The sequence below is a fragment of the Engraulis encrasicolus genome, chromosome 16 (assembly GCF_034702125.1).
Source record: "Engraulis encrasicolus isolate BLACKSEA-1 chromosome 16, IST_EnEncr_1.0, whole genome shotgun sequence".
In the NCBI taxonomy this organism is placed as follows: Eukaryota; Metazoa; Chordata; class Actinopteri; order Clupeiformes; family Engraulidae; genus Engraulis; species Engraulis encrasicolus.
This window is the reverse complement of record NC_085872.1, coordinates 35462588-35490087: the sequence shown is the minus strand read 5'-3', so window position 1 is coordinate 35490087 and position 27500 is coordinate 35462588. Positions and strand designations below refer to the sequence as shown.

The 27500-nt window shown below is 46.5% G+C and overlaps 1 protein-coding gene across 1 annotated transcript in view; it reads right to left on the bottom strand.

Moving 5' to 3' along the window:
• b4galt2 (UDP-Gal:betaGlcNAc beta 1,4- galactosyltransferase, polypeptide 2) overlaps nt 1-27500 on the bottom strand; it is a 111353-nt gene that overhangs the window by 63480 nt on the left and 20373 nt on the right. The window contains exon 2 of the mRNA XM_063219502.1: nt 11049-11284. Coding sequence (XP_063075572.1) covers nt 11049-11284 — 236 coding nt within the window. The remainder of the gene's footprint in view (nt 1-11048; nt 11285-27500) is intronic.

Here is a 27500-nt window from a genome sequence, read left to right as displayed (position 1 = left end):
ACTAACTTACTTACATTACATTTAGCAGATGCTTTTGACCAAAGTGAAGGAGAAGGACATTCAAGCTAGTGCAGAGCAATAAAGCATCGTTTCATCGTTTAGCTCAGTTGCAAAGTAATGTCTGTGAACATGTGGTGCACTCCCCGGTTTCTCACACATGTTTAAAGCATTTCAACTACTGTATAGCTACCGCGAAGCTCCGCAATCTTGGTCTGATTAAGCCATCTACCAAAGCCTCATGATGCTACTGGCCAAAGTTGCAATCAATCAGATGTAGAGCACTCCTTCCTGACTTGAGGCTGGCTGTTGAGCATCTCATCATGTTAGCAGCAGGTCCCTTGCTAAGCAACTACACAATCTGGGACAAACAGGAACAGGGTAATGGTCAGTGTGTGTGTGTGTGTGTATGGGTGTGTGTGTGTGTGTGTGTGTGTGTGTGTGTGTGTGTGTGTGTGTGTGTGTGTGTGTGTGTGTGTGTGTGTGTGTGTGTGTGTGTGTGTGTGTGTGTGTGTGTGTGTGTGTGTGTGTGTGTGTGGGTGCATGCGTGTGTGTACTGTATGAGCTTGACGTTTGCCCGTGAAACAGGCCCAGGACCAGGGTCAGTGTAGTGTGTGTGTGTGTGTGTGTGTGTGTGTGTGTGTGTGTGTGTGTGTGTGTGTGTGTGTGTGTCTGTGTGTCTGTGTGTGTGCGTGCACATGCGTGTGCTTGTGTGTGTGTGTGTGTGGGGGTGTGTGTGCGTGTGTGTGGGAGGGTTGCACACACAGCACAAATCATGAGATGACACCCAGCAACTCTTTAATTAGTTTTTAAAGTATGCACACCCAAATCATAAATGTCGCCTTTCAGATGACCTGTAGAAGGGCTTGTCAAAGCCCCTATTTCCCCTGGGGGGACATTATGCAGTCAGAGTCAAAAAGTGTACAGTTCCTCACATGCATCACAATGCGATACCGGATGCTGGATGCTGAAGGCTCGACACTCTTCGTTACTAGGCAGCATATTCAAGAATATTCACAAATGATCAAGAAAAAAGGGGCAAAGTCACTTCCACACACAGCATACCAGACAACCATTACTGCGATACAACACAGTCCCAATTAAAGACGTGTGGTTGGCCTCACTGTGACACCTTGGTAAGTGCCGAGAAAACAAACTGCCCTTTTCATCCTGTGCGAAGGAGGAATAATGAGGAAATCCACCATTCATGAAAAGCTATATAAGCCATCAGCTCAGACCTTTAGCTGGAGCGGCTTAAAGCCAGGGTGTGTGTGTGTGTGTGTGTGTGTGTGTGTGTGTGTGTGTGTGTGTGTGTGTGTGTGTGTGTGTGTGTGTGTGTGTGTGTGTGTGTGTGTGTGTGTGTGTGTGTGTGTGTGTGTGTGTGTGTGTGTGTGCACAGCACACAATGTGCTACTAGCCCCTATATGATTGTGGGACAGTGCAAGGCATACAGTCTCCCTGTCAAGGCTGGCACAAACATGCTACAATACAGGGACATGTAAGAGCACTACTGCAGCACACCTCAGCACAGACCTAAGCAGTTGCCCTACGTGACGATGACAGCACAGCACAGCACAGCACAACACAGCACAGCACAGCACAGCACAGCACAACACAGCACAGCACAGCACAACACAGCCTAGCCAGCACCACCCAGTGCAGCCATCCCAGAACAGCATAGCCCAGCCCACCACTACACCCCAGCGCAGTACAGCCCAGCCCAGCACAGCACAGCCCACCACTACACCCCAGCGCAGTACAGCCCAGCACAGTGCAGCACAGCCATCCCATCCCAGCACAGCTCAGCCCAGCGCAATGCAGCACAGCCCACTACAACCCAGCACAGAACAGAACAGAACAGTCCAGTACAGCACAGCACAGCACAGCACAGCACAGCACAGCACAGCACAGCACAGCACAGCACAGCACAGCACAGCACACTACATGGCTGTCAAGTTGTTGTGGTTTTTGTGTTTGATTTTTCCCCTCAGTGGTAGATAGGTGGATGGTCTGAGCATGAATGTTTATGTACTCTTTTCTCTGTCGACGAATCAATGGCAATGCAACGCAAAGCAAAGCAAAGCAAAGCAAAGCAAAGCAAAGCAAAGCACAGCACAGCACAGCACAGCACAGCACAGCACAGCACAGCACAGCACAGCACAGCCCAGCACAGGCCCTATCAGTCGCGTCAAGCCAGTGGTCACAGGGGCAGCCATCTGTTAGGCAGCAGCAGCAGCAGCAGCAGCGTCGTCACAACCCCGAGCCCAGGATGAATGGCCTGCATTAGGGGCTGACATCCGCTTGTTTCACGGCTCAATTCAGGGCGGGGAGCGGGGCCGCAGATGCTATTGAATCGACTCCCAGATAACAGGCCTTTGTCTTACACCATGGCAACGGCGCAGTTTGAGGGGAAGTGGATTGATTCGGAGCGGGCCGTAATGGCAGCCCGGCGCCCAGAAATGAGAGGTGTTATCTGCCTAATGTCGCTAGATGGGCGCATTACTCCGAGAGCTGCATGGCAGTGGTGTGACAAACAAGTCTTTTGATGAAAAGAGGGGTCCTTGCATGAACCAGGACTTGAATGGTCAGGGTAGTATAAAAGAGGGTTCTACGCTTACCTTTCACTTGGTTGAGACGTTTCACTGGGCCGAGGGTTTTTTTCCCTCTCTCTTCTTTTTCTTTAGAGATTTTCTCTGATTGTGATCAGAAACTGGCACTGTGTTGTGCGTGTATCAGCCCTCTCCACCACTCCCGCCCCATAACAACTCCCCCTTACAGACACACACACACACACACACAACACACACACACACACACACACAGACACACACAGACACACACAGACACACACACACAAACAAAACTCTTTTCTTTCATCGACTCTGTCCTTCTGTGTCCCCACAGAAAAGGCTCAGATTGGGGTAGGATATCTCTGAAACGTATCCTGCTGCCTCTCTATCTCTTTCGAGCTCGTTCATCTAAATTGGTCTCCAGCGTATCGAGCAGTGCAGCACATCATCCGTGATGATCCCACCACTGTCCCTCCCAAACCAATACACCCGTCTCCTGCAGACTTCACGGACCAACGCGGGCTATAAACTCGCACAACACACTGACACGCACACGCGCGTACACGCGCGTAGGCATGTACACACACACACCCACACCCATATACACATCAGTAACCCACACACACAGACCCCCCCCCACACACACACACACACACACACACACACACACAACACACACACACACACACACACACACACACACACACACACACACACACACACACACACACACACACACACACACACACACACACACACACACACACACACACACACACACACACCACACTGACTCCTTCCCTCTGGTGCTTGGCTTGCCACAGTAGAAACCTACTCAGGCCTGGTACAAGCTGACCTCCATTCCAGAGGCGTGTGTGTGAGCAGGCGGCTGAAGGTCAGTGGTGAGTGAGTATGGCTCCCAGGGGAGTGGCCCTTATCCACAGCCATTACCCAACAGCATGAAATAGCTGGATGAACAATCTTATGCAGAAAAGCTACTGCCCACCCCCTCGTCCATTTCTCCCCTCTCATCACCCCAACCACGACCACCATCACCACAGCATTTATTGCTACTGCTGCTGCTACCACCACCACCACCTTATCCTCCTCCACCACCACCTTCTTCTCCTCTTCTTTCTCCTCAACTCCTCCAACACGAGCTCCTTCTCCACCACCTCCTTTTCCTCCTCTTTCAACACCTCCTCTTTCAACACCACCTCCTCCTCCCTCTCCTCCTCCTCCTCCTCCATTCTACAAAGTAACAGGGCACTTGCTGAAAATCGTTTAACACTCCAATGAGGCTGATGCAGAAAAAGTGCCTTCTGGCCTTCGTCTAAGTGAAACGGACAGTCAGATGCCTTGGGCAGCACCACGCCACTGCAGAACTCTGCCAAAGATCTCCATTTCTTTTCCATTGTTTTGAGGAAAGTGGTCTTGTCTTCTGTTTGCTGTCTATGGTAACAACCCTTTCCCTTCTTTTTTCTTTTCATCTTATTTGCTGCCTGTTGGCCAGGACTCCCTGGACGAAGAATCACTGTGATTCAACGGGACCTTTCCTGGTTAAACAAAGGTTAATATATTAATAATAGCTGGATGAACAATCTTATGCAGAAAAGCTACTGCCCCCCCCCCTTATTTTTTCCCGCTCATCACCTCAACCCCAACCACCACCACAGCATCTACTGCTACTGCTGCTGCTACCACCAGCACCCCATGCTCCTCCACCACGGCCACCTCCTTCTTCTCCTCCTCCTCCACCACCACCACCGCCTTCTCCTCCTCCACCACGACCACCTCCTTCTCCACACCTCCTCCACCACCACCACCACCTCCTTCTCCTCCTAGACCACCACCACCTCCTTCTCCTCCTCCTCTACCAACACCACCTCCTCCTCCCTCTCCTCCTCCTCCTCCTTCTCCTCCTCCATGCTACAGAGTAACAGGGCACTTGCTGAAAATCTTTTAACACTCCAATGAGCCTGATGCAGAAAAAGTGCCTTCTGGCCTTCGTCTAAGTGAAACGGACAGTCAGATGCCTTGGGCAGCACCACGCCACTGCAGAACTCTAGAAGTAGGGAACTCTGCAGAAGCCTGGGATCTCCTTTTCTTTTCCCTTGTTTTGAGGAAAGTGGTCTTGTCTTCTGTTTGTAGTCTATTGTAACAACTTTTTGTCTTCTTTTTATCATATTTGCTGCCTCTTGGCCAGCAAAACGGGACCTTTCCTGGTTAAACAAAGATTAAACAAAATATTCTATGCTCATTTTAGGTGCGTATGTACAGTGTGTAGAGCATGTAGTCATGTGTTTGTACAGCATGTGTGAGTCTACAGGCAAAACACTACAGGCACAACATCTGCTTTACACACACAAGGTAATACAAAATCAAGCAGCCTGGCTTGTGTTTCAATCATCTGCCGTGTACCTTTACAGTCACTTCGCCTGTGTATTTCACAGGAGGCAGCAGCTGAGAAAACAACTGGAAAACATGCACGGCGAGAGAGCGCAAACACAACCTTGAAGAGTATTCTCCAGCAAATTAGCCAACCGGCTTTAATTAAAAAAGAAAAGAAATCAAAACAAAACATTGTCCTGAAGCGACTGTAGCGTGAAACTGAAAAAAAGCAGCACAGTTGGGGTTCTCTGCTTTGTCGTGGCTGATAAAACATTCAAGCTTCACACACATCTGCGCAGCGCTACACGTCCACGATACCAACTGAATATTCTGCACCATTCAGTTCCGCAACGTTGGCCTCTGACAGCACAAACAAGAGCACTGCACATTTTGCATTCTCTTTCCTGGAATATGCAGAGGCTTTTTAATTAAAGGACTACAGAGCCCGGACGAGAAGAAAGGGAATCTTTCCTGGACCACAGATTTTTTTTCTCATAAAGAGGCCTTGATAGCACAGCTTTTTGCCTCTAAGTACGGATAGGCACTCATGAACTAGATAAAAGGGAGAATGGGAAGGAAAGGCGCAGAAGAGGGGGAGAAAAAGAAAGAAAGAAAGAAAGAAAGAAAGAAAGAAAGAAAGAAAGAAAGAAAGAAAGAAAGAAAGAAAGAAAGAAAGAAAGAAAGAAAGAACGACACTATAGGAAGGCGAGGTTGAGATTGAGAGGGGCCGAGTGGAGAGAAAGCCATCACTTGCTACGTATGCAGAAAATCAGCCTCAGAGTTGGACAGAAGCAGACTGAAATTTCAATGCTAATGACTCCAAGTGGGAGTCTCTGTCTTTCTCTTTACCTCCATCCCCTCGCCTTGTTACCCTCTCTCTCTTTCTCTTTCTCTCTCTCGCGCTAACTATACGCGTTCCTCTTCTCCCTGGCCTGGACCTTCTCATAATGATGCCCAGGGCTCTGGATACATGATCTTCAGTTGCCAATGTCAGTGGGTAGTCGGTAGGATTTGGACGGCCTCTGCTCTCACAGGACTGTTTCTGCCTCTCCCTTTCTCACACACATACACAAACACAAATCTACCAAGCGACAAATACTGTAAACTGCAATCTTTAGTTGTCTTATGTCCCTTCTGTGCCGACCCAGAGCACAAATAAAGTCAAACACGCAGGAGTGCACCAGCTCCCCCAGCCAAACAAACAAAGCCAGACAAACCCTTTTTCCCATCTAGACCACAAAAACAAGGGCCACATCCTTAATTGCATCTCCCCCATCACTTTCTCTCTCTCTCCCCCGTCTCTCTCTCTCTCTCTCTCTCTCTCTCTCTCTCTCTCTCTCTCTCTCTCCTCCTCCTCCTCCTCCTCCTCCTCTTCTTCTCTCTACCTCCATCTCTTCTCAGACAGCTCCTCGGAAACAGCAAAATTGCGAAGCTCAGAGGTGTGAAAAGCCGGCTGAGCCAGTTTACCTTCACATGTCTCTTTTCACGTACCGGTAGTCTCTTTTCTTGCACTATTGCCTTACACTCTGTTCACCTTACAGCACCGCGGAGGAGTTGACACTTCGAGCGAGCCCTGTTGGAGAGCAGACGACTAAATGCTTTTGAAAACACAGTTTGTCACCTACTGACACAATAAGGGGTAAAAAAGGAAATCAAACAAAGAAAAACTTCTCTTCTCCTGTTGGTGTAAAAAGAGTGTCTGTGAGCCCCTCACAGCAGCCTTGGACTGTCTGAGAACATCGTGACTAGTACAGTCTGGAGGTTAACAGCAATGGCGGTCTGATGCAGCGATAGAACAACAGGAACACACGCTAGCTCTTACATCACGCTAACAAGGTTACTGATGCAGCTCCTGTAGCTGTATTGCACTAACACAATGATAAGTCTCGGCACTAACCCAATGGGAAATCTCTGCACTACCGCAATGATAGTCCATGCAATATCCTGTTTAAAGTTAATAACATCAATAACATCATTACCTTCAGAAACTACAGTAACTCAGTTGATGACGCCAATGCCATGGTCACAACACACGCTGACACAGTACATGTATACGGTGAGTGTGATATATCTATGACATCATAATGTTGCAACATTATTGGCGGGATGATACCGTGCCACCATCACTGTGCACATGTACTGTGTCAGCGTGTGTTATGAACATGACATTGGCGTCATCAACTGAGCTACTGTAGTGTCTGACAGTAATGATGTATTACGATGCAGATTGCGTATGAAAATAACCTGGGCCTCGTGTTAGTTTCACACTATAGGCCTATAAAATGATTGTACTATCTTTTAGTGATGGGATATCGGCTTAGGTACTACTTCAATGATTTTTGGAAACGCAGCCCTGTTTAATAAATGCCATAGTTACTGTATACCTGTAAACTAACCTGGTTGATGGTGTGCAGATTGTGTAGTAACAATGAAACTAATCTGGTTGACAATGTATACTGTGTAGTAATAACCTTTTTCATAAATAAATGCCATAGTAATACCAGACTAACCTGGTTGACAATGTACATTGTGTAGTATTAACTTGTTTGATAGATAGATATATAAATGCCATAGTAATACCAGACTAGCCTGGTTGACAATGTACATTGTGTAGTATTAACTTGTTTGATAGATATATACAGTATATATATATATATATATATATATATATATATATATATATATATATACAGTCCCAGGAAAAAGTTTGTACACCCTTTGAAATTTCTTACATTTCTGTCAAAATTGATCATAAAACATGGTCTGATCTTCCTGGAAATCTCAAAAAGGAACAATCAGAAATTGCTTTAATTAATTCCACCCAAACATTTACATGTTATCATATTTTTATTGGTCATAAGGCCATAACATTCACAGGAGAGCAGGGCGAAAGTAAGTACACCCTTGCATTAAGTAGGTTTTAACCCCCAGTTAGTTGCAATATCATCAACCAGACTTGTCCTGTAGTTACAGATCAGATTAACAAAACAATCTGTTTGTATCATGTCTCCCTCTTCTTTAGAAAACTGCCTCTCGTCAGCAACATTTCTGGGATGTCTGGAGTGCATAGCTTTCTTGACTTCATGCCATATAATCTCAATTGTTTTTTGTCAGGGCTTTGACTGGGCTATTTCAGAATGTGTATTTCATTATTATGAAGCCATTCTAAAGTCGATTTGCTTCTAAAGTATGGGTTGTTGTCACATTTCAGGACCCATACTCTTGTGTGCTTCAACTGTGTGACAGACTTCCTCACATTTTTTCTGTAAAATATCACAATAAACTTGAGTTCATTGTTCCACTGATAATAGCAAACTATCAAGGGGCTGAGGCAACAAGGTAGCCGCATATAATGATGCTCCCGCCACCATACTTAGAAGAGGAGATGTAACCAAGAATAGCTAAAAATGGGATTCATTCTGCCAATGTAAAATTAATGGGGTTTCTGTCCAAAAAAATATTGCTGCACCTTTGAGGTTTGCGAAAAAGCATTTATATGCTTCATAGAATTACTGCAAAATATTCTGTAGACCAAAGTTGAAACCAAAGTTGAATTGTTCAGGGGAACACACAATGTCATGTTTGGAGGAGAACTGGAGAACCACACCTTCACCAAAACATCATCTCCACCTTTGAGTATTGTGGCGGGAGCATCATTATATGCGGCTACCTTGCTGCCTCAGGCCCTTTTCAGTTTGCTATTATCAGTGGAACAATGAACTCAGAAGTTTATCGAGATATTTTACAGAAAAAAAGTGAGGTTGTCTGTCTGTTGTCTGTCTGTTGAAGCACACAAGAGGATGGGTGCTGAAATGTGACAACAACCCATACTTTAGAAGCAAATCGACTTTAGAATGGCTTCATAATAATGAAATACACATTCTGGAATAGCCTAGTCAAAGCCCTGACAAAAAACAATTGAGATTATATGGCACAAAGTCAAGAAAGCTATGCACTCCAGACATCCCACAAACCTTGCTGATACGAGGCAGAAGTGGGAGATCAGATACATCCAGATTGTTTTGTAAATCTCATCTGCAACTACAGGATCTGGTTGAGGTTATTGCGACTAACTTAGGGTTAAAACCTATTGAATGCAAGGGTGTACTTACTTATGCCTTGCTGTCCTGTGAATGTTTACATCTCATGGCCAATGAAAATATGAAAACTTGTAAATGTTTGGGTTGAATTAGTTAAAGCAGACTCTGGTTGTTCCTTCTTGTGATTTCCGGGAAGATCAGACCATGTTTTATGACCAATTTTGACAGAAAGGTAAGAAATTTCAAAGGGTGTACAAACTTTTTCCTGGGACTGTATATATATATATATATATATATATATATATATATATATATTAGGGCTGTCAATATTAACGCGTTAATCGCGATTAGATTAATAACATTCTTGATCGCGAATATTTTTTTTTAATCGCGATCAGACTTCGCCAGAATCTCCCCACTTCTACCGTCCATATGCAGCTCCTCTGTTAGTAGTCGGCTTAGCACTGTCTGGGCAGTAAAATGGTTGATTATGGCACAGTCTAGCTCAGTGACTTCTACAGTTTGTCACTTACATTTCACAAAACTAATGGGCAAACTGTCAACATAATGGGTATGACATCATAAGTATTATGTCCATAGTATTGTGTCCAACGTAATTAGGCTACGTTATAGCCTGACACCTGAAGCCGATCAGGAACACAATCCCTGCCCCCTCGCGTGGAGAGCGCAGCGCCCTTCCACCCTCTCCCCCATTTGAGAGAAATATATCGCCACCTCTTTCGTCTTTATTTGCTGTTTTACTGATTTGTATAACTCTTACAAAGACAGTCAAAACACTGTGACCAGTCTGATTGCCAACAACGAGTCTAAAATATTAATGTAGTTTTAGGGTTGCCTATGCGTCTTCTCTTCACCGTGCGTTCTCTCCATACGGAGATATGGCCACGTTCGCCGCTGCCATCCACCCAGTAGAAGTCAGAAAGAGGGACAGAATGAGTGTGTGTTTGCTGCTTGGTGAACAGTGTTTGTCTGATCCCAGGATTATTGCGTTTGCGTCCGGATAGGTGGCTACCCGCATCACCGGGGGCTGAATGGAGGGAGCGCAAGCTAACAAAGAGTGCTCGTCCGATCATTATCATCCTCGTGAGATAAAAACTGTCCTTCAGAGTCAGAATAGGCAAATAACATGCTCAGAACTTCGTCACGATTCAACTTCTCACTAGCCATGATGAAATAGCTCGCTGATAGTTCGCTGATAACAACACAAACTCAACTCGCACGCCTCGACACAAAGACGCAAAGTGGCTACTTCCGCATTTTGTGGTCGCTTCACAGGTCGCGTCAAAAATACTGAATCAAACAAAGATATCGCAAACCACGCCCACTCAATGCAAAAGCGTGTGCTCAAGTTGGGTCTCCTAAGGGGGCGTTGTCCCCTACTTCTTCTTCTCTTTTTGAGGTGTTTGCGCAAGACATGCGCTACTGCCATTTAAAAATTGGGGAAACTGTGTGGGGCAGTTCTGAAAAATGTAAAACATTGTTACAGCTTTGCAATTATTTGACAGTTATGTGTCAGTTATTGGCAACTACTTGACTAAACTCTTATCCTTATAGGTGAAGAATTACTTTTATGTATGATTTTTTTTAATTAACATTAATGTTTAAGATGATATTGAGTTCTAAGAACTAAGAAGTATTGGAAAAAAATAAATGAATGGCCTGAAAGGCAAAACAAATCAGTCTTTGTCTCGATCCTTGTTTTATGCCAAAGAAGACATAGTGATCAGAAATACTGTGCATTAATGGTTTCAACTATCTTGAATTGCAAACTAACCATTTAAAAAATGTAAAATAAATAACGATTAATCGCGATTAACTTCCATATTTTTATGAGATTAATCGCGATCAAAAAAATTAATCGTTTGACAGCCCTAAAATATATATATATATATATATATATATATATATATATATAGATAGATATATAAATGCCATAGTAATAGCAGACCAACCTGGTTGACAATGTAGATTGTGTAGTATTAACTTGTTTGATAGAGACATATAAATGCCATAGTAATAGCAGACCAACCTGGTTGATGATGTAGATGCCGTAGTCTATCTTCTGGCGGCGCAGGATGGGGTGCAGGTAGTGCAGCCAGTACTTGAGGTGGTGCTCGCGGTGGCGGAAGGGGATGATGATGGCCACCTTCTGCTTCGGACGACAGTCCTGCGGCGAGTACTTGCCCCCCTCCGTCACGTTGGGGTTCTCCCTCTGCACACGCTCAAACGTCATCATGGAGCTGAACTCGATAAGGAGGCGACCAACTGTGTGTAAAAAAAAACAAGAAGAAATAACAAGGAGAGGAACAAATTAATGACATACATTTATTTGCACTTCTTACTGCGATTTTCTTTTTGCCTCACTAAAATCATCGCTTTCATGTGGGATGTGCTGGGTGCTGCGGCTTCGTTTTGTTGCTGTGATTATGACACACACAGTGCAGTCATGGCCCTGGGCTTTCCATGGTGTGTCAGACGAGATTATTTGGGTCTTTGAGAACAACAGCTGAAGAGCGGGGGTAACTCGGGAGTGATGCCAGACGAGCCATGAACAACGTGACAAATAAGACAAACACTCTCACTTCCACAAAAAGGGAGTCTCACTGTGCAGCACATGAGGGAGTATTGGGAGGGATGGGGTGGTTGGGGTGGGTGAGCGGGTCGCAGCCATTGTCCCAAACTCCGAAAGTCAAAAGGATGAACCTGAAATTGGCCACTAGAGGGAGGGCCTTCTTGTCCACACAGAACTGTAACCTCCCCCCACACACACACACACTACCCCCACGCTCCACCTGACCATATTACCACCACCAACCCCCACCGCACACCCACCCACTCCACCATACCCATCCCATCCCCAACGTCTCCCCAGAGCACTCTTCTCACATTGATCGCAGAGACTCAGAGCCAAGGAAACGGATCAATAGCATGAATGAGACGAGCTTTAGCACATGTCGTCATTGACTATACATAAGCCCTTCCACATCCACAACTTTTAAAAAGGCAGCCTGGATCCCATCTCATTCCACTGCTAGAGCTGGCTGCTACTGCTCTACAGGAGCTTCCCACCATCATCCTCACATGATTAGATTACAAACCCTGAACTTTGTAATGTCACAATGTACCTCGAATGAAGTCTGAGGTCTGAGCATGAGTATGGCTTTGTCAAACTATTTTAACTAGGGCTGTAACAACACACGGGTCAAAGACGTGCAAAATGAAATTGTCATTTAGTGTAACGGATACCTTCTGCTGACTGTAACTGTAAAAAACATGACTCTTTTTATTTATTTATTTTTCCAGTGAATTCATGAAAGCCTCAACTGTCATCCATTCACTTGAAACAATTTAAAAATCATGTTTTTTACAGTTACAGTCAGCAGAAGGTATGCGTAACACTGAATGACAATTTCATTTTGCACGTCTTTGACCCACACTCAACTCAAGATTTGGTTCGTATCACAATTTTTGACCTACGGGTCCGATACACCCCACAATGTTTTCAAATGTGATCATTTTAAGGACAAATTTGGACTATACTATATATTCAGTGTTAGCTTCAAAATTTCTGTTCGCTCCAAAAACAATAGAAAAAACCCTTCAAAGACACAACCTACACACCAACATGTACAGTAATTGCTGCAGCATCCTTGTGTAACACATTAGGCATGAAAGAAAACAAAAACAAGCCTAGATTCCTGTTTGCAATCTTGCTGCTGATGTGGAGGCGAGAGGAGAGGGGGAGGAAGGCTCCTTTATTAAAGAAGGCTCAGGAGGGCCCTATAGGTGCTATTTTTGTCGAGCAATGACAAGCATGTGCGTGATGAAAAACATTTCTGTATGTGTGTGTGTGTGTGTGTGTGTTTTTACGCGGCTTCAGAGAAGCTGAGTCTGACCTAGGCAAGGCTTGTGTGGTTTTTTTCTGCCGAACACGCATCATTAAAATAAGCAGTCTGAAGCCCAAGCAGATCAGGATGCAGGAGACGTACTGAGGGTGTAATTGACTTCACAGCCTGGCTGTGGATTATAGTTTTTCAACAGTTGCTTTGGCACGTCATTCAGACTCAGGAATTAGCATTCTCCACCATGTGCGTTCAACCTTGACACAATCTAGTCACTATCTCTCTCCTCCTCTCCTTTGAACAAATTACAAATGTTTTTTTTTGTTGGCACAATCATAAAAATAAGCATGTACAACTGTTTGCAGATGCTTACGTTACCCACAACATATGGCATAAAAACAGAAAGGCACCTCCCGTCGTGCACATACCGTAATAGAAAATACCTCTGGAATCGTGTCAACATAACTACAAGGGAACAAAAAAGGCAATATGCTATCTGTCTTCCGCTATCTCTCCATATAGCTCTTTTCTACTAACGATGTTCTGATAGGCCTACAACTCAACACAGCCCGACTCGCCCGCCACCTTTTGCTTGGCGATTGGGCACGCAAAAAGTGGCGGCCGAGTCGCGCTGTATCTAGCTGTAGGCCTTTCAGAAAACCGGCAGTAGAAAATAGCCTATAGTTCTCCCACAATGTCTGGTGTCTGCACATGACTGTATTCATATTACTGGTGCTTACTGTTGCGTTACTCCTAGCCCTTCCTCCCTAAAGGGGCTTGCAATGCCCTCTGGGAGTCCCTCCGTGTGGCATGGTATAATTACCCCCCACCCCCCCACCCCCATCTTAAAAAGATGCCCACGGACGATGCACCAGTGAGAAAGACAGAGACACTGTTGTGTCTGCAAAATGCCCCAGCCTCTTACCCAGCTTATTAGAGCTCACCGTCTAACCCCATTTACCACCCCACCCGAGCGCACACACCAGCGCACTCCGATTCTCGTTTCTCTGAAGGTGTCTTTGAAGTGGTCTGACTTCAACGGCGGTACTGGAGCCGGACATTTTTAATTAGCCACTTCATGGGAGAATGGGAAAGAGAGAAATAAAGCGGAGATGGAGCAGTTAAAAGGCGGCGCTTTGCTTGGAATGAGGTTCTTTAGGGAGAAGTTGGGCCAGTGCAATAGCAACCCGCCGTGACCTTCACTTTACACCCTTAACGCAGCATTGCCTGGCCTGATGAAACATCTACAGGCACTCCACTCTACACATTCGAATACACACATAGACACTCAGTTATACACATCCGCACAGAAACGCTACACATGAACAAGTGTGCAAGAACGTATTCACAGAATACCCAGCAGTGATGGCCACCTGCATGTATCGTGTGTATGTGTATGTATGAGGCATCAGTATTCCAGTAGTTTGAAGAGCCTGTGACACACACACGACTAATACAGCACAAGCACATGCAGAAGTTCTGTATCACTTGCACAGGGTTATGTGGTACAAAAGCCAGAGACTGAATGCAGAAGAAAAAAAATGCCAAAACAGAATTGGATTGATGCACCGTGATAATGCACCGTGCCATATAATGGGCTCTCATGCCCGTGGGGACCAAGGTTCGAGTCTGGCCCGGGTCAGTTCCCAAACCTACCCCGTCTGAGTAGTTAGTATAAAAAATCTTCTCAGGATGGGCCAAATGCCATTACCTGGACAACATATCTGCTTATTTGGCTGACTGGCTGGCCACCTGTCTGTCCCCCTTGGTCCCTCTCTGTCCCACACCCATCTTCTCTGCCAGCTTCTACCCAAGCCACTGCATTACATAACAACCCCCCTCCCCCCTCATGAATCGCAAAAAAGAGATGAGAGAAAGATGGAGGGATGGTATGAGATGATATGACAGAGCTGGATGTAGGGGTGTGGAAAGGAGAAAGAGTGCAAAAATCAGGGGAGAGAGGGGGAGAGAGAGAGAGAGAGAGAGAGAGAGAGATAGAGAGAGAGAGAGAGAGAGAGAGAGAGAGAGAGAGAGAGAGAGAGAGAGAGAGAGAGAGAGAGAGAGAGAGAGAGAGAGAAACGAGGAATGGGGGCAAGATTGAGGGAAAGAGAAAGAAAAGGAGGCATGAACAAAGAAAAATAGTTTTGCTTCCAGTAGTAGAAAAAAGTGGCTTGAAATACGGCCAAAATAATATTACAGCAGTTAGACTAGCAGCCGTGCACGGGAGACTCTTCCTGCTCTCCTAAATGGCAGATTAGTAGGATCTGGAAATCTGCTTAGTAGAAAACGAGAGGCGAGCCTAATCCAATCATGCCTCCGCACACGTTTGGGCGCGCGGGCAGAACCAGCCACAAACACTCCGAAAAACGGCTTGCGCTGCAGGGGTGGTGTAATAATTCTGTTTAATATTTATTTTTTTCACTCATTTCCCACTGTTTTGTATTAATTACATTGGTTTGAGATATGCTTGTTATATACTTTTTGTTTTTACTATTTATTGCTTTGAAACTTATGCCCTGTGCCCACAGCTATTACAGCACACATACAGCAGCTTAACTAGCCCCTCGTCCCGCATCTCCTCTCTCTCTCTAACAAAAGGGGTAATGAGGAGGACACCAAGGTGGCATTCAAATCAGGGTTTTTTTTGTTTCAGACAAACAAAACAATAGGGGAGCAACCTTGGCTAAGGGTGGACTCCCAAAGGGAGAGGTGCGCTGTCAGTGTCCTGTGTATTGTAGTCCAGGAGCAGCGTGTGGGTCTGGCCGTGACAGCTGAAGCGTGGAGAAAAAGAAGAGCGGGCGGAGTGGAGGAAGGAGGACGAGTACTGTGGGATGGTGGAGTGTGGGGTGGTGGAGTGTGGGGTGGTGGAGTGTGGGGTGGTGGAGTGTGGGGTGGTGGAGTGTGGGGTGGTGGAGTGTGGGGTGGTGGTGTGTGGGGTGGTGGAGTGTGGGGTGGTGGAGTGTGGGGTGGTGGAGTGTGGGATGGTGGTGTGTGGGGTGGTGGAGTGTGGGGTGGTGGAGTGTGGGGTGGTGGTGTGTCGGGGGGGTTGGAGTGTGGGATGGTGGTGTGTGGGATGGTGTGTCGGGGGCGGTGAGGGGTAGAAAGACAGAGAGAGAGGTGGGGTGCGTTGGTGGTGAGTGTGTGAGTCTGTGGCAGACTTGCGGTGTGTGATGGTGTGTAAGGAGTGTGTGTGTGTGTGTGTGTGTGTGTGTGTGTGTGTGTGTGTGTGTGTGTGTGTGTGTGTGTGTGTGTGTGTGTGTGTGTGTGTGTATGCATGTGCATGTGCATGTATGTGTATGAGGGGTGTGTATGTAAGGAGGTGGTGGTGCTGGTGATGCGTGTAAGGAGGAGGAGGTGGGAGGGGAGCAGATGGACGATAGATGTAACACAATGCTGCTGCCAGGCTGAAGCTGAGATGGAGGAACAGAGAGAGAGAGAAAGAGAGAGAGAGAGAGAGAGAGAGAGAGAGAGAGAGAGAGAGAGAGAGAGAGAGAGAGAGAGAGAGAGAGAAAGAGAAAAAAACGGAGGGAGGTAAACATACAGAGACACAGAGGAGTCTTAAAATACAACAGGAAAAAAAGACAGAAACAAAAAGACAACAGGCAGATCGTCTCACTAAGAGTAGTTGAGCAGCCCCAGACGGGGGAGGAGAGGAGGGAAGAGAGGGAGGATTTTGATGGATGCTAGAACCCGTTTCTCAGCCTCCTGCGAGGTAGAGGAGAGCCGCCCTGACCCTCCATGGGGGTTGGCACTGCAATCAGGCCTTCGGTAGGACCGGCCAGATCTAAATACACACACATACACCACACCACACGCACACATACACACACACACACACCACACGCATGCATGCATGCATGTACACACGCACGCACACACACACACGCGCACACACACACACACACACACACACACGTTCACCCGTCGCTACACACACACACATACACACACACACACACACACACACACACACACACACACACACACACACACACACACACACACACACACACACACACACACACACACACACACACGGTCATGTGCCCATACACACACATGTGCATGCACGCAGACATACACACACAAACATTCTTACAGATATTACAGCCACACACAGCCATACAGCCATTCATCCATGTGTGTGTGTGTGTGTGTGTGTGTGTGTGTGTGTGTGTGTGTGTGTGTGTGTGTGTGTGTGTGTGTGTGTGTGTGTGTACCCTCTGTCCTCCTCAGGCCCCCAGCAGCCAATGTGATATACAGTACAGAGACAACAGTGCTAGTCCCCAGTGCTGTGCTAAACAATACACCCAGCAGAAGCCAGCCCACTATGTATACACACACCAGCACAAACACGTACCCATACACACGCGCACACACACAGGCACGCACGCACCCCACCCCCAGCTCCACACAGCCCCACACCCCAAATTAGCCTCGCGAGGGCCAAAGCAAGATGGGGGCCACTCAGACTGGTGACAAGTTGATTTAATGCCCTCTTAAGCTGAGTTGGGAGCGGGCGGTGCGGCGTGGCTCTCGCCTCTGCAGTTGGCGACTCTATCTGTGCCGTCTGTCACATCATCGATTTGTAACACTCCTGCCGCTGTAGCTGAACGATGCCATTTTTTTTTTTTTAAAGCTTGTGTGCAACGGTCTTCTATCTGGCTGTCACAACGTCAATTTCACACAATACTGCTCTTAAAAAAAGTTCAGAATGCATCCATCGACCTCCATAATTCAACGGCTCTACAGACTCAATAATTCAAAGGTCTCATTTTTTTTCTTTACCTTACCTGCTTTAAAGGGGTTCTGTTACAAAACTACTCAATGGCTCGTTGTTGCACAGAGCATTGGGCGAAAGGTGATGACTACAGACTGGTGATTGCTTTTCATGCCGTGTTAAATTTCGCCAACGCCACTGTCCTGCCAGCCTCCCGCCCTCCCTCCCTCCCGCTGAAGGACACATCCCACAGTGCTATTCATTCACTCATTGTGCAGCGTAGAGGAGCGAGGACCAGGGCCGGTATTAAAATGGCACAGGGTTCCTAGGCTACAGGTTGCTGTAGGCACCCCCTACAGAATCAACAATGAAACTGCATAGACGGTGTCCTCATTCTGTGCCAGGAATGGTCTAAAACCAAGATTGAAAACTCATCTTGTCACAATTCAGCAATTATTGACTTTTCCCCCCAACCCCGTGTCTAACCTGTGCATTAGAGAGCAAATTCCACCTGCATTGACAACCACCCCCAATCAAACCTGCCGTAGAAAAGCCGTCAGTGAACCACTAATGTGCCATCGTGACTAAACACTGTGACGTATACACTGTAAAACCTTGCAGTCAGTTAAACGTAAAAAATAAACTGCTGCCTTAAGTTTGTAAATGAACTCAACTCCAGACTTCACTCAAATTCTCAAGTTTAATTAACTTACAAACAAGGCAGCAGGGCAACTTACTATTTTACGTTTAATTGAATGCAATGTTTTACAATGTATAAGCTAGCCTCCTGTGCCATGACATAACGCTGTGACCGAGCTGAAGCCTGAGTGTAAGTACGGCAAAGGATCAGTGAATGTTACACCTCCATGGTGGAAAGGAAACCCATACAGTACACATGAGACAGAAAAAATCTGATTGGGATATTTATGTATGACAGTATTTCCCAACATTTTTTGTCTTGTGTACCCCCTAAGCCTGTTTGTCGTACCATGAGTACCCCCTCACTCATGCTCTATACCTCTTGTCTATGCCAACGTGATTATGCTCCATTTATTTGTTGTCATTGATATCCATGTACCCCATGCAATATGCTTGGATACCCCAAGAGATACACCTACCTCCTATCTTCACCATCCCAACAAGCAAAGGCACTAAAAAGCCCAAAAATGTAATAAACAGGTTGTTGGATCACTGGCTGCTACATATTTCAGTGTGGCTGGCTGTGAGAACGGAGAAAGGAAGCTGCACCTGCTGACAACTGGATGAATGACACACCTGGTGGATGTCATTTCTCTTCTTAAAAATTGTAAGCGTAATGAGAGTGACAGGTGAGGGGGGTTGTGGTTGAGGGGAGGTAAGGAGTGGGGACAATGTGTGATGAAGCACCCATACAAACTTGACTGACGCGCGTGGAGAAGATTAGCTACGCCTACAGTAATCCCACACCACCGCCAGATATCAGGCCATGCAAGCCCTTAACGTGCAGGCTTACACAGTACACACACACACACCCGTGCGCACACACGCAAACACGCACACACACAAACACACACACAAACACACAAACACACACACACACACACACACACACACACACACACACACACACACACACACACACACACACACACAGGCGTATGCCAAAACACAAACATACATATCATACACAGTCTTGCATACATATTTACATACCTACATACATAGATACAAATGTACCTGTGTCACAAACCTCCCTGTCACATTCGCACACGCTCTAAGCTTAATTCCAGCTCAATCATTTCAATCACTAATAAATTGACTTTGAACTCTCCAGCATGTGTTCTCTCCTTTGCTTGTTTCATTTTTTTACTCTCAAGTCCAAAAAAAGGAAAGAAAGAAAGAAAGACAATCAGTTCCAACCCAACCAGTCAGCGTCAATAGTTGCCAAGCAACAAACAGTCTGCAGGCAAGTTGAGAGGCTATTTGTGGGTATTAATTGGTACACGCACCTGTCTTCGCATTACATGCTAATTTGTTCTTTGCTTCCTCTTCACTTGCCCCCTTTCCTCACTCAAAAGCTAATGCAGTGTCCAATGTAGTATAAAATGTTGCTGCTTGCTATTCTGCTCACCGACTTAATTTGGTTGGAAGCAATGTTGACATCCTTGCAATTCAACAGTCCATAAAGTGTACACCATCAAGCAAAGTACTACAAAATATCAAGTGATAACAGGCCATGAAAACAGGCCAGTCCTTCGTGTCCTATGTTGTTGAGTGTCTCCTGTGCAATCATAAATGGATGAATCATCCCATCAATTCACTAACCGTTACAGAGGAACATTCATTTCATCAGGACCCCCTGTTCTCTAGCCTGGCTCTCACGCAGACCCTTCGTGCTTGGTGCATCTTCGTTAAACTTCGTGAGCTTGCACAAGGCTCTGGAAATCTTAGACGAGCCCGAACCAGATATTTCACAGCCTGTCCAATCAGAATCGCGGGGCGGGATCGCGGGGCGGGGCATATACAAGTCAGGGGTTGAAGTAGTAGTGATTCAAAAAAAGCCATGTGAATTCTCCAATCAAGTTTGAGCGGTTTTGAACACACCTACGCCATTCCAGAGCTAAGCGATTGACAATGTTCCAGATGGTTGGTAACAACCATTGCATGAGAACCAGGTTACCTGTTCTCCCCTTATTCCACTCCAAAGCCTGCCGTGGATGCAGCTCTGTGTTGGCTATTGCCTTCTTACAGTGCAATGCAGTAGCACAAAGAAAAAGGGCCTAACAAACATAGATATTCCAGTCCAAACACGAGCGCGAGCGCCACCTCTAATGATGACGTGTGTGTTGAATCGTGGCACACCGCTGTACGTAGGGCTGTGCGATATGCCGATAGCAGCCCCTTAATGCACGCCGTACCTCCAGTGGCACATTGTAATAGTCAGTGACATGTAACTACCATAGCACTACAAGACTATTACACAACACAGGCCCTAGTAAAGCACTACGACTTGGTCATTGCCATTCAACAAATGTATAAAGCCGTGTCTTAAGGGGTTAAATCGTGATGTGACATTTCGGCCTTATCGTCCACCCCTTGCTACAGTATGTGCAGGCAGGGCTGCTGAAAGCTTTTGCTGGGCCCTCTCTACCTGGGCCCGGGACAAATGACCCCTTTGCCCTCCATTGTCGGCCCAGTGTGCAGGCCCCTAATGTCTCCTTTGATGACTGCGCTGGCCCACACCAGCCAAGACAGACAGCTCCCTGCTGTAATAATCTTTATCAGGAGAGAGGGTCGTGCAGTGGTTCATTCTGAGAGAGCGATTTGGTCGGAGGAATCTAATTTCGGTCGGAAGAGCTTAATGAATCCTTTGCGCTGGCTGGGAGAAGTAGTAACGTTCCCCGAGATCCTTCACGTAAAGCCCCCGCGCTCACTCAGAGCCTGCCAGCGAGGAGGAGGTAATATATGCAGGTCAATGCTCATAGTCGGGCTTAGAATGTGCTGATGTCAATTGTCCATCAAACTGTGTAATGTGGCCTGCTCTGCATTGTGAAAAGGTAGCAGTCCCATACCACATTCCACAAATGACAACAGGGACAGCATTTGACATGGTGGATTGTGTAAACAAACAACGAAGCAGGAAACATTGTGCATGTGAATGTGATTATTCTCTCTCTCTCTCTCTCTCTCTCTCTCTCTCTCTCTCTCTCTCTCTCTCTCTCTCCCATCCCTCTCCCTCCCCCTAGGAAATCACAGCTGAAAACATGAAAGAGTGTAAAACCAACACCATCCACACCCACCTTAAAAAAATATTCACTTCATTTACTTGCAAAATAATTTGTCATTAGATCAATAAGCATGCTGGAATTGATGTCCAACTGGGCATGAAACTATTGCACACAGCCCTTTTAACGGAGCAGCTCAATCAGACACCGTATTAAAAAAAGGTGAATAAAGACACAAGGAAGTGGATCTGGAAGACAGGTGCATTCTGGGTGGACCCCTGCGTAGGCCTTGAATCGGCCTCTCCCCTCACGCCATCGCTTTTGACCAGAGAGGAGTTTTTTCTGCATTTCTCGCCGCCAAAACCACGGCAACCGGATTCCATCTTCCCCATTGTCCGCGTGACAGATTTGATTCCCAAACAGGCCGGGACCCTGGCAATAAAAGGGCCAGCTGAAAGGGAGAGCGGGGGCAGAGAGAAAGGCCGCTTTTGTGCGAGACCGCCAGCTGCCTTCTCCCCCAGTCAAACCCATCCTTTCATGTCGAGCCACGGAAACGGAGCCAACCAGCCCGGGGATGGGGAGAGGAGAGGGGGGAGGGGGGGGGGGGGGCATTGGAGGGTATGGGGAGCAGGGGTGTCTTTGGGAGTCAGGGGTAGGTGGTGGTAGTGGAGGGTGTGGGTATGTGGGAGGTTGCATGGGCTTGTTGTTTGGGCTTGCTATTCTGCAACCATTGCCATCACGACCCACCTCCATAGGTAACAAAAAACAGGACCAACTACCCCCTCACCCTCTGCCATGCCCTGTCACTTGGCAGCACTGGCCAATGCCTACATCAGCAAAACACACAAACACAAACACACGCCACAGAGGCATGCATGGGCAGGGCTTTCACTGGCATGAGGAAAAAAGCTTTTTTTTCCTTCCCGACTCTCATGGACTGGCACAAATACAACTCAATGGAGGAGGAAGAGGACTTATTTTTCTTTTTCTTGTTTTTCCTTCCCTATTTTTCCTCTTTTTTTTCAGAGTGTGGAGGACTGAGCTGCCCTATGCTTGCATCTCTCCCCTCCACAGGCTCTGATAAAAAAATATCTGTGCCCTGCTGGAGGGATAAGCATCGCAGAACAATCCAGTTCTCCTCCTCCACCTCTTTTTCCCCCTCATTCTCTTCCTTTTCCTTCCCTGTCCTCCTCCATCTCCTCTTCCTCCACTAGTTCTTCTACTCCCCTTCATCCTCCTCCTCCTCCTCCTACTCCTCCATCACCATCGGCAATCTCCGCAACCCGCTACTGCCTCCGTCCCTCGCTGGGAGCAAACCGGTGTGAAATTGTGCCGTTTCCTCTGAGTGCACTTCGGAGTGTTCCTGGGCTCCGGTGCGCCGCAGCCTCCTCTCCTCTCCCTCCTCCTCCTCCTTCTCCACGAGCTCCCAAGGACGCCACTGAGCACAGAATTACTCCACCCTCCAGAGTTGCCCAAAGTCAAGCCAGAATGATAACTAAAATGGGGTAGGGAGGTCATGAAAAGTAAAACAGAGATCTCAACCTCAACAACAACAATCGTAATGACATCGTTTAAAATCTGAATTTGTGCAATCGCCCCTACTACAAAAACCCAGGAAAGATGTAAGCTTAGCTCTGTTAGCAGCTTCTGTGGCGAGGATGGCAATCTTACTATGGCAATCTCCTATCCTCCATCTGCAGGGTAACAATGGATTTTGGAAAATAAGCAAATGAGTTCTTGGCAAGCCAAAACTGTTTAACGATCCATTAGTCAATTGCCAAGCTACCAAGTCACCACAATCGCCTGACCCAGATGCTGTATTTAGAACGGCCCACACTCCAGAGCGACAAAGGAAACACCGAAAGATTGTTCAAGAATTGATTCAATGGTGAAATTCAAGTTCAGCCAAGAGGGCATTGGAACAGAGCGCTTGTGCTGCATGGCTTAAATGCAAACCAAAGGTGCCTTCTGTTTGGCAACTCTACATTGGGGAATAGTTGTCACATTACCCAGCCTGTGAATTGGGTTTTCCCAGACAAACCAGCCAATTGTAAGCAAAGGACACCGTCTTGGGCAGAGCATATTCTCAACCCCAGGGATGGCACTAGCACAGACTAGGATTCTGCCCAATATTGTATTTAACTACTTACTGTAATTAATTGGTTAGACTGACAGCAGTTGTATAAAAGACTGTGGCCTGCCTCCACCAAATGCATTGGTTGACAATCAACTAACAGAGGAGGGACTTTTGTTGGGGGCCAGGCATTGGTGACATACTGTACATTGAACTTAAGTTTTAGGTGTAGCCTCTTACTGCAGCAGGGGTCGCCAGCGACCCTATTCACTTGCTGAAAATGCTTAACTACATCATGACAACATTGCTATGACATTACAGAGAGCCATAGTGCTGCGCTAAGGGGTTCAAGTTAGTTGGATGTGACCCTGTGGCTATTAAAATCATAGAACTTATCTGTCCACCATTAATTCAACACAGGCCTGTGCAGAGTAGCTACTGTCACACAAAGTTAAACCAACCCACCTTTAAAACTAAACTAAAATTGGCTTCCTGGTGATAACATCTCAATTCTTAAATGCCGAGTCCATTTCACATGACATGGCGGTGTCAAACTCGCTGTCACTTGGCTGTGTCCATCTCTCGCATCAATTTGCTCTCTCTCACAGACTTTTGCCAGCGGGCATACAGAGCAGTGGTCCGACATGCTGCACCATAATTGACAGGCAGAAGCTTCAGACAGTCGTCAAGGTAGTCTGCTCTCTCCCCTCCCTGATGGGCATTTACACCCCCACTGTCTCAGCAGAGCTATAAGCAGAGCCAGTTTTAGCACTAAACAGACTAGGCAGTTGCCTATGGCCAACGAAATGTGCCCATTGTAGCCCCCCACCTTTTGATTAGCCCCCCCAAATGGGTAGAACCATTGCTGGCTATGGGCGATCAAGGACAGCCGTGGCCTACCGGTTATGGAGTTGCTCTCAATCTATGGGATGTAGGTGCGAATCCCATCTGACTTCTGTCCCACCTCCATCCATGGCTGAAGTGCGCTTGAGCAAAAAAACTAACCCACACATTGCTCCAGGGACTGTAACTAATACTCTGAAAAATCAACAGGTTTTTTTGGATAATAGCTCAGGTAAGTCAGCTAAGTGTAATGTAATGCAATGTAAATGGATATGAGCGTCAACAAGGGCAGCACCCACGCTGTGTGTGATCTGGAAGGTGTCATAGGTACATCAGAACAAGGACCGACAGACTAAAGAACAGTCCCCCCCCCAAAAGCCATAGCCATTGTGAATTTATACAATCACCAAAGATTTTCTAGGCTCTAACCTTTCAAACTTCTCAACAAGCACTGACTTCACAACCTTACCCCTCCTCCTTCAATGTCAGGCATCCTCCTCTACTGTGCTATATTTTTTATTAGAATACAGTGGGAATACTGTGATATATCTGTATTGTGATGCTTGTGAAAAATCATTACCCTTTCGTCCTATATCCACAACAGATAGCAGATATACGACTCTGTAATATTAAATCCATGTGCAATGACGGTATAATTATGTGCAATATCAGTCTGCATTCATATGAACATAATTTATTAGTTTTGCGTCGGATACGTGCTCTCTGCCCTGCTACTTATTATTCTTAATTTTTATCCTCCCTCTTAGCTTGCACCATCATTGTTATACTTTCCATTGTTCCTTTTTTATTTTATTGCAGATATTCTTTTCTATATTTGCAATGGAGAAATAGCCGCTTCCAGTCTCATTGTGCAGGTGTATAGATTGCATTGTGTCTACTGACAATGCAGCAACTACACTCCATTCTATTCTCCTCGCTCTCACCCGCAGCACGCAGTGAGGAGAGAGAGACACAGTAAGATGTGTATTAGTGGCATCATGGTGGCTGAATACACTGAACCCTATGTCACCGCGTTGCATTGCTAACTACATAACTCTATTATGCATGGCTTAAACATTTCTAGGATTCCTTGTCTGGCTATGTACGGTATATATATGGCCCATACAACAGAACAAGCTGTAGGCCTATCCTGACTGTGGAAGTCTGGTGAGGGGATTACACACACACACAGCAACTGAGCTGGTGCAGCAAACTAAGCTGGTGCGATTCCAGAGAAGACACTGCCGTCTTTTCGAATGGCTGTGAACGACTATGAATCAGAAACACGCGGAAACCCGGAAATCCTTTTAGACCGTGCAGGCAGTAGTGCTACTGGTAGTGGAGATGGAAAACGGAATAAAGGTGTGTGTATGTGAGTTTGCATGTGTGTGTGTCTGTTTGTGTATACGTACATATGCATAGAGCATGTGTGTATGTCTATGCGTGCGTTTGTGCAAACCGCTGCGTGCGTGTGTGTGTGTGTCTGTGCATGTGTGCATGTGTGCGTGTGTGCGTGTGTGTGTGTGTGTGTGTGTGTGTGTGTGTGTGTGTGTGTGTGTGCCTGTGTGTGTGCACGCACGCGTGTGTGTGTGTGTGTGTGCCTGTGTGTGTGCACGCAGGGGGACACCACTTCATCATGACATCAGTCCAGTGTGGCGGCGAGCAACGACGAGCACCTGAATTACCCCATGGCATGATGTACAGCCCGCTGCATTGCACATGACAAGTGCCCTCGCAGCAGCCCATCGCTTATTATTGATGGCCGGCTCCTCCTCTAATGGACAGCTGATCCCCACCACAGGTCAAGCCATCCCTCTGCTCTGCTGCGGCTACCGCTGGGCAAAGCCTCACAAACAAACACATACCGTACAGTACACATAGGGCTGGGTTAAGATGGCCTGCTGGAACCCAGGCAGCAGGTTGTTCTGGGTCCCCCTGAAGGCAAATCTTGCAACAAATGCACATAGACTTGTCATAATTACGAGCTAGGAATTAAGGATAACATGTCTACCAACTGGAGAGGAGTATTAAATACATTCAGAACAGCACTCAAGATGACAGAGGACTTTTTCAATATTTCATCTTGTCATAATTCTGCAAATTTTTTTGGCCAATCAGGGCCCCCCTGGCAGGTGGGGGGCCCTAGGCTGCAGCCCCATCTAGCCTGTGCACTAATCTGGCCCTTGGTACACACTGAACAACAAGCAAAACAACAACCAAAGACAAAGACAGTCCGAGGTGACAAAGTTTAAAATGTCATGCTGGTGTTTTTTTGTTTTTTTTAAAGCCTTTCGGCTCTAGGGTGACATTTTTTCCTGGAGGAGAGCGAGGTACGGGGGATGTGTAAAAAGGGGGCACTGGAGGGCAAGATTAACAGCACAATTAGAATTCTGAGGGCCGTTTTTATCATCCGCCCGCTTCTTCTTCTAGCTCCTTGCCTCTTGCTATTCTTCTTCTTCCTTTTTCTCAGCTATCGCTCCTGCTGCACACCCCCTCTTATCTCCCGCCTCACAAAAGGCAGATAATAAAATAATAATAAAAAAAATTGGAGCATAATCAAGAGAATTTTGAGGAAGTAATAAAGTGTCATGACGTGGCATATGGCAGTGGCACGGGGGCAGGAAGGAGGAGGAGGAGGAGGAGGAGGAAGATGGTTAGCAGCAAAGTACCGTTTGTGCTGTTACAAAGCACACTGTGCTCACTCTCCCAATCAGGGTAACATATTCTGTGCCATCATGGCTTGCCCTTCAGACAAACTGTTGGGTGCTTATAATTAATAATTAGCAAGGCTTCATTTGGCAGGACTATTAGAGCAGCCATGGTCCGTCCTTTTCTCCCCAGAGTGTTTTTTTTTTTCAGCGCTTCCCCTTTAGATCTGGCAGGGGACACAGTTTCCATGGTCATGTTGGTAACACACCGAACGTACATGGTGCTAATCCCTGCCTTATTCCCACCTGTACAAGCCAGAGAGAGAGAGCGAGAGCGAGAGCGAGAGAGAGAGAGCAAGAGCGAGACCAACAGAGACCATCAGAGAAAGAAAAGAGAGAAGGGGAGATACAGTTTCCATGGTCATGTTGGTAACAAACCGAACGTACATGGTGCTAATCCCTCTGCTTTATTCCCACCTGTACAAGCCAGAGAGAGAGAGCGAGAGCGAGAGCGAGAGAGAGAGAGCAAGAGCGAGACCAACAGAGACCATCAGAGAAAGAAAAGAGAGAAGGGGAGATACACCTAAATAGAGAATACAAGAGATAATGAAACAGCAGATTGGAACTTGAGTCAAAGGAATAACTGTGAC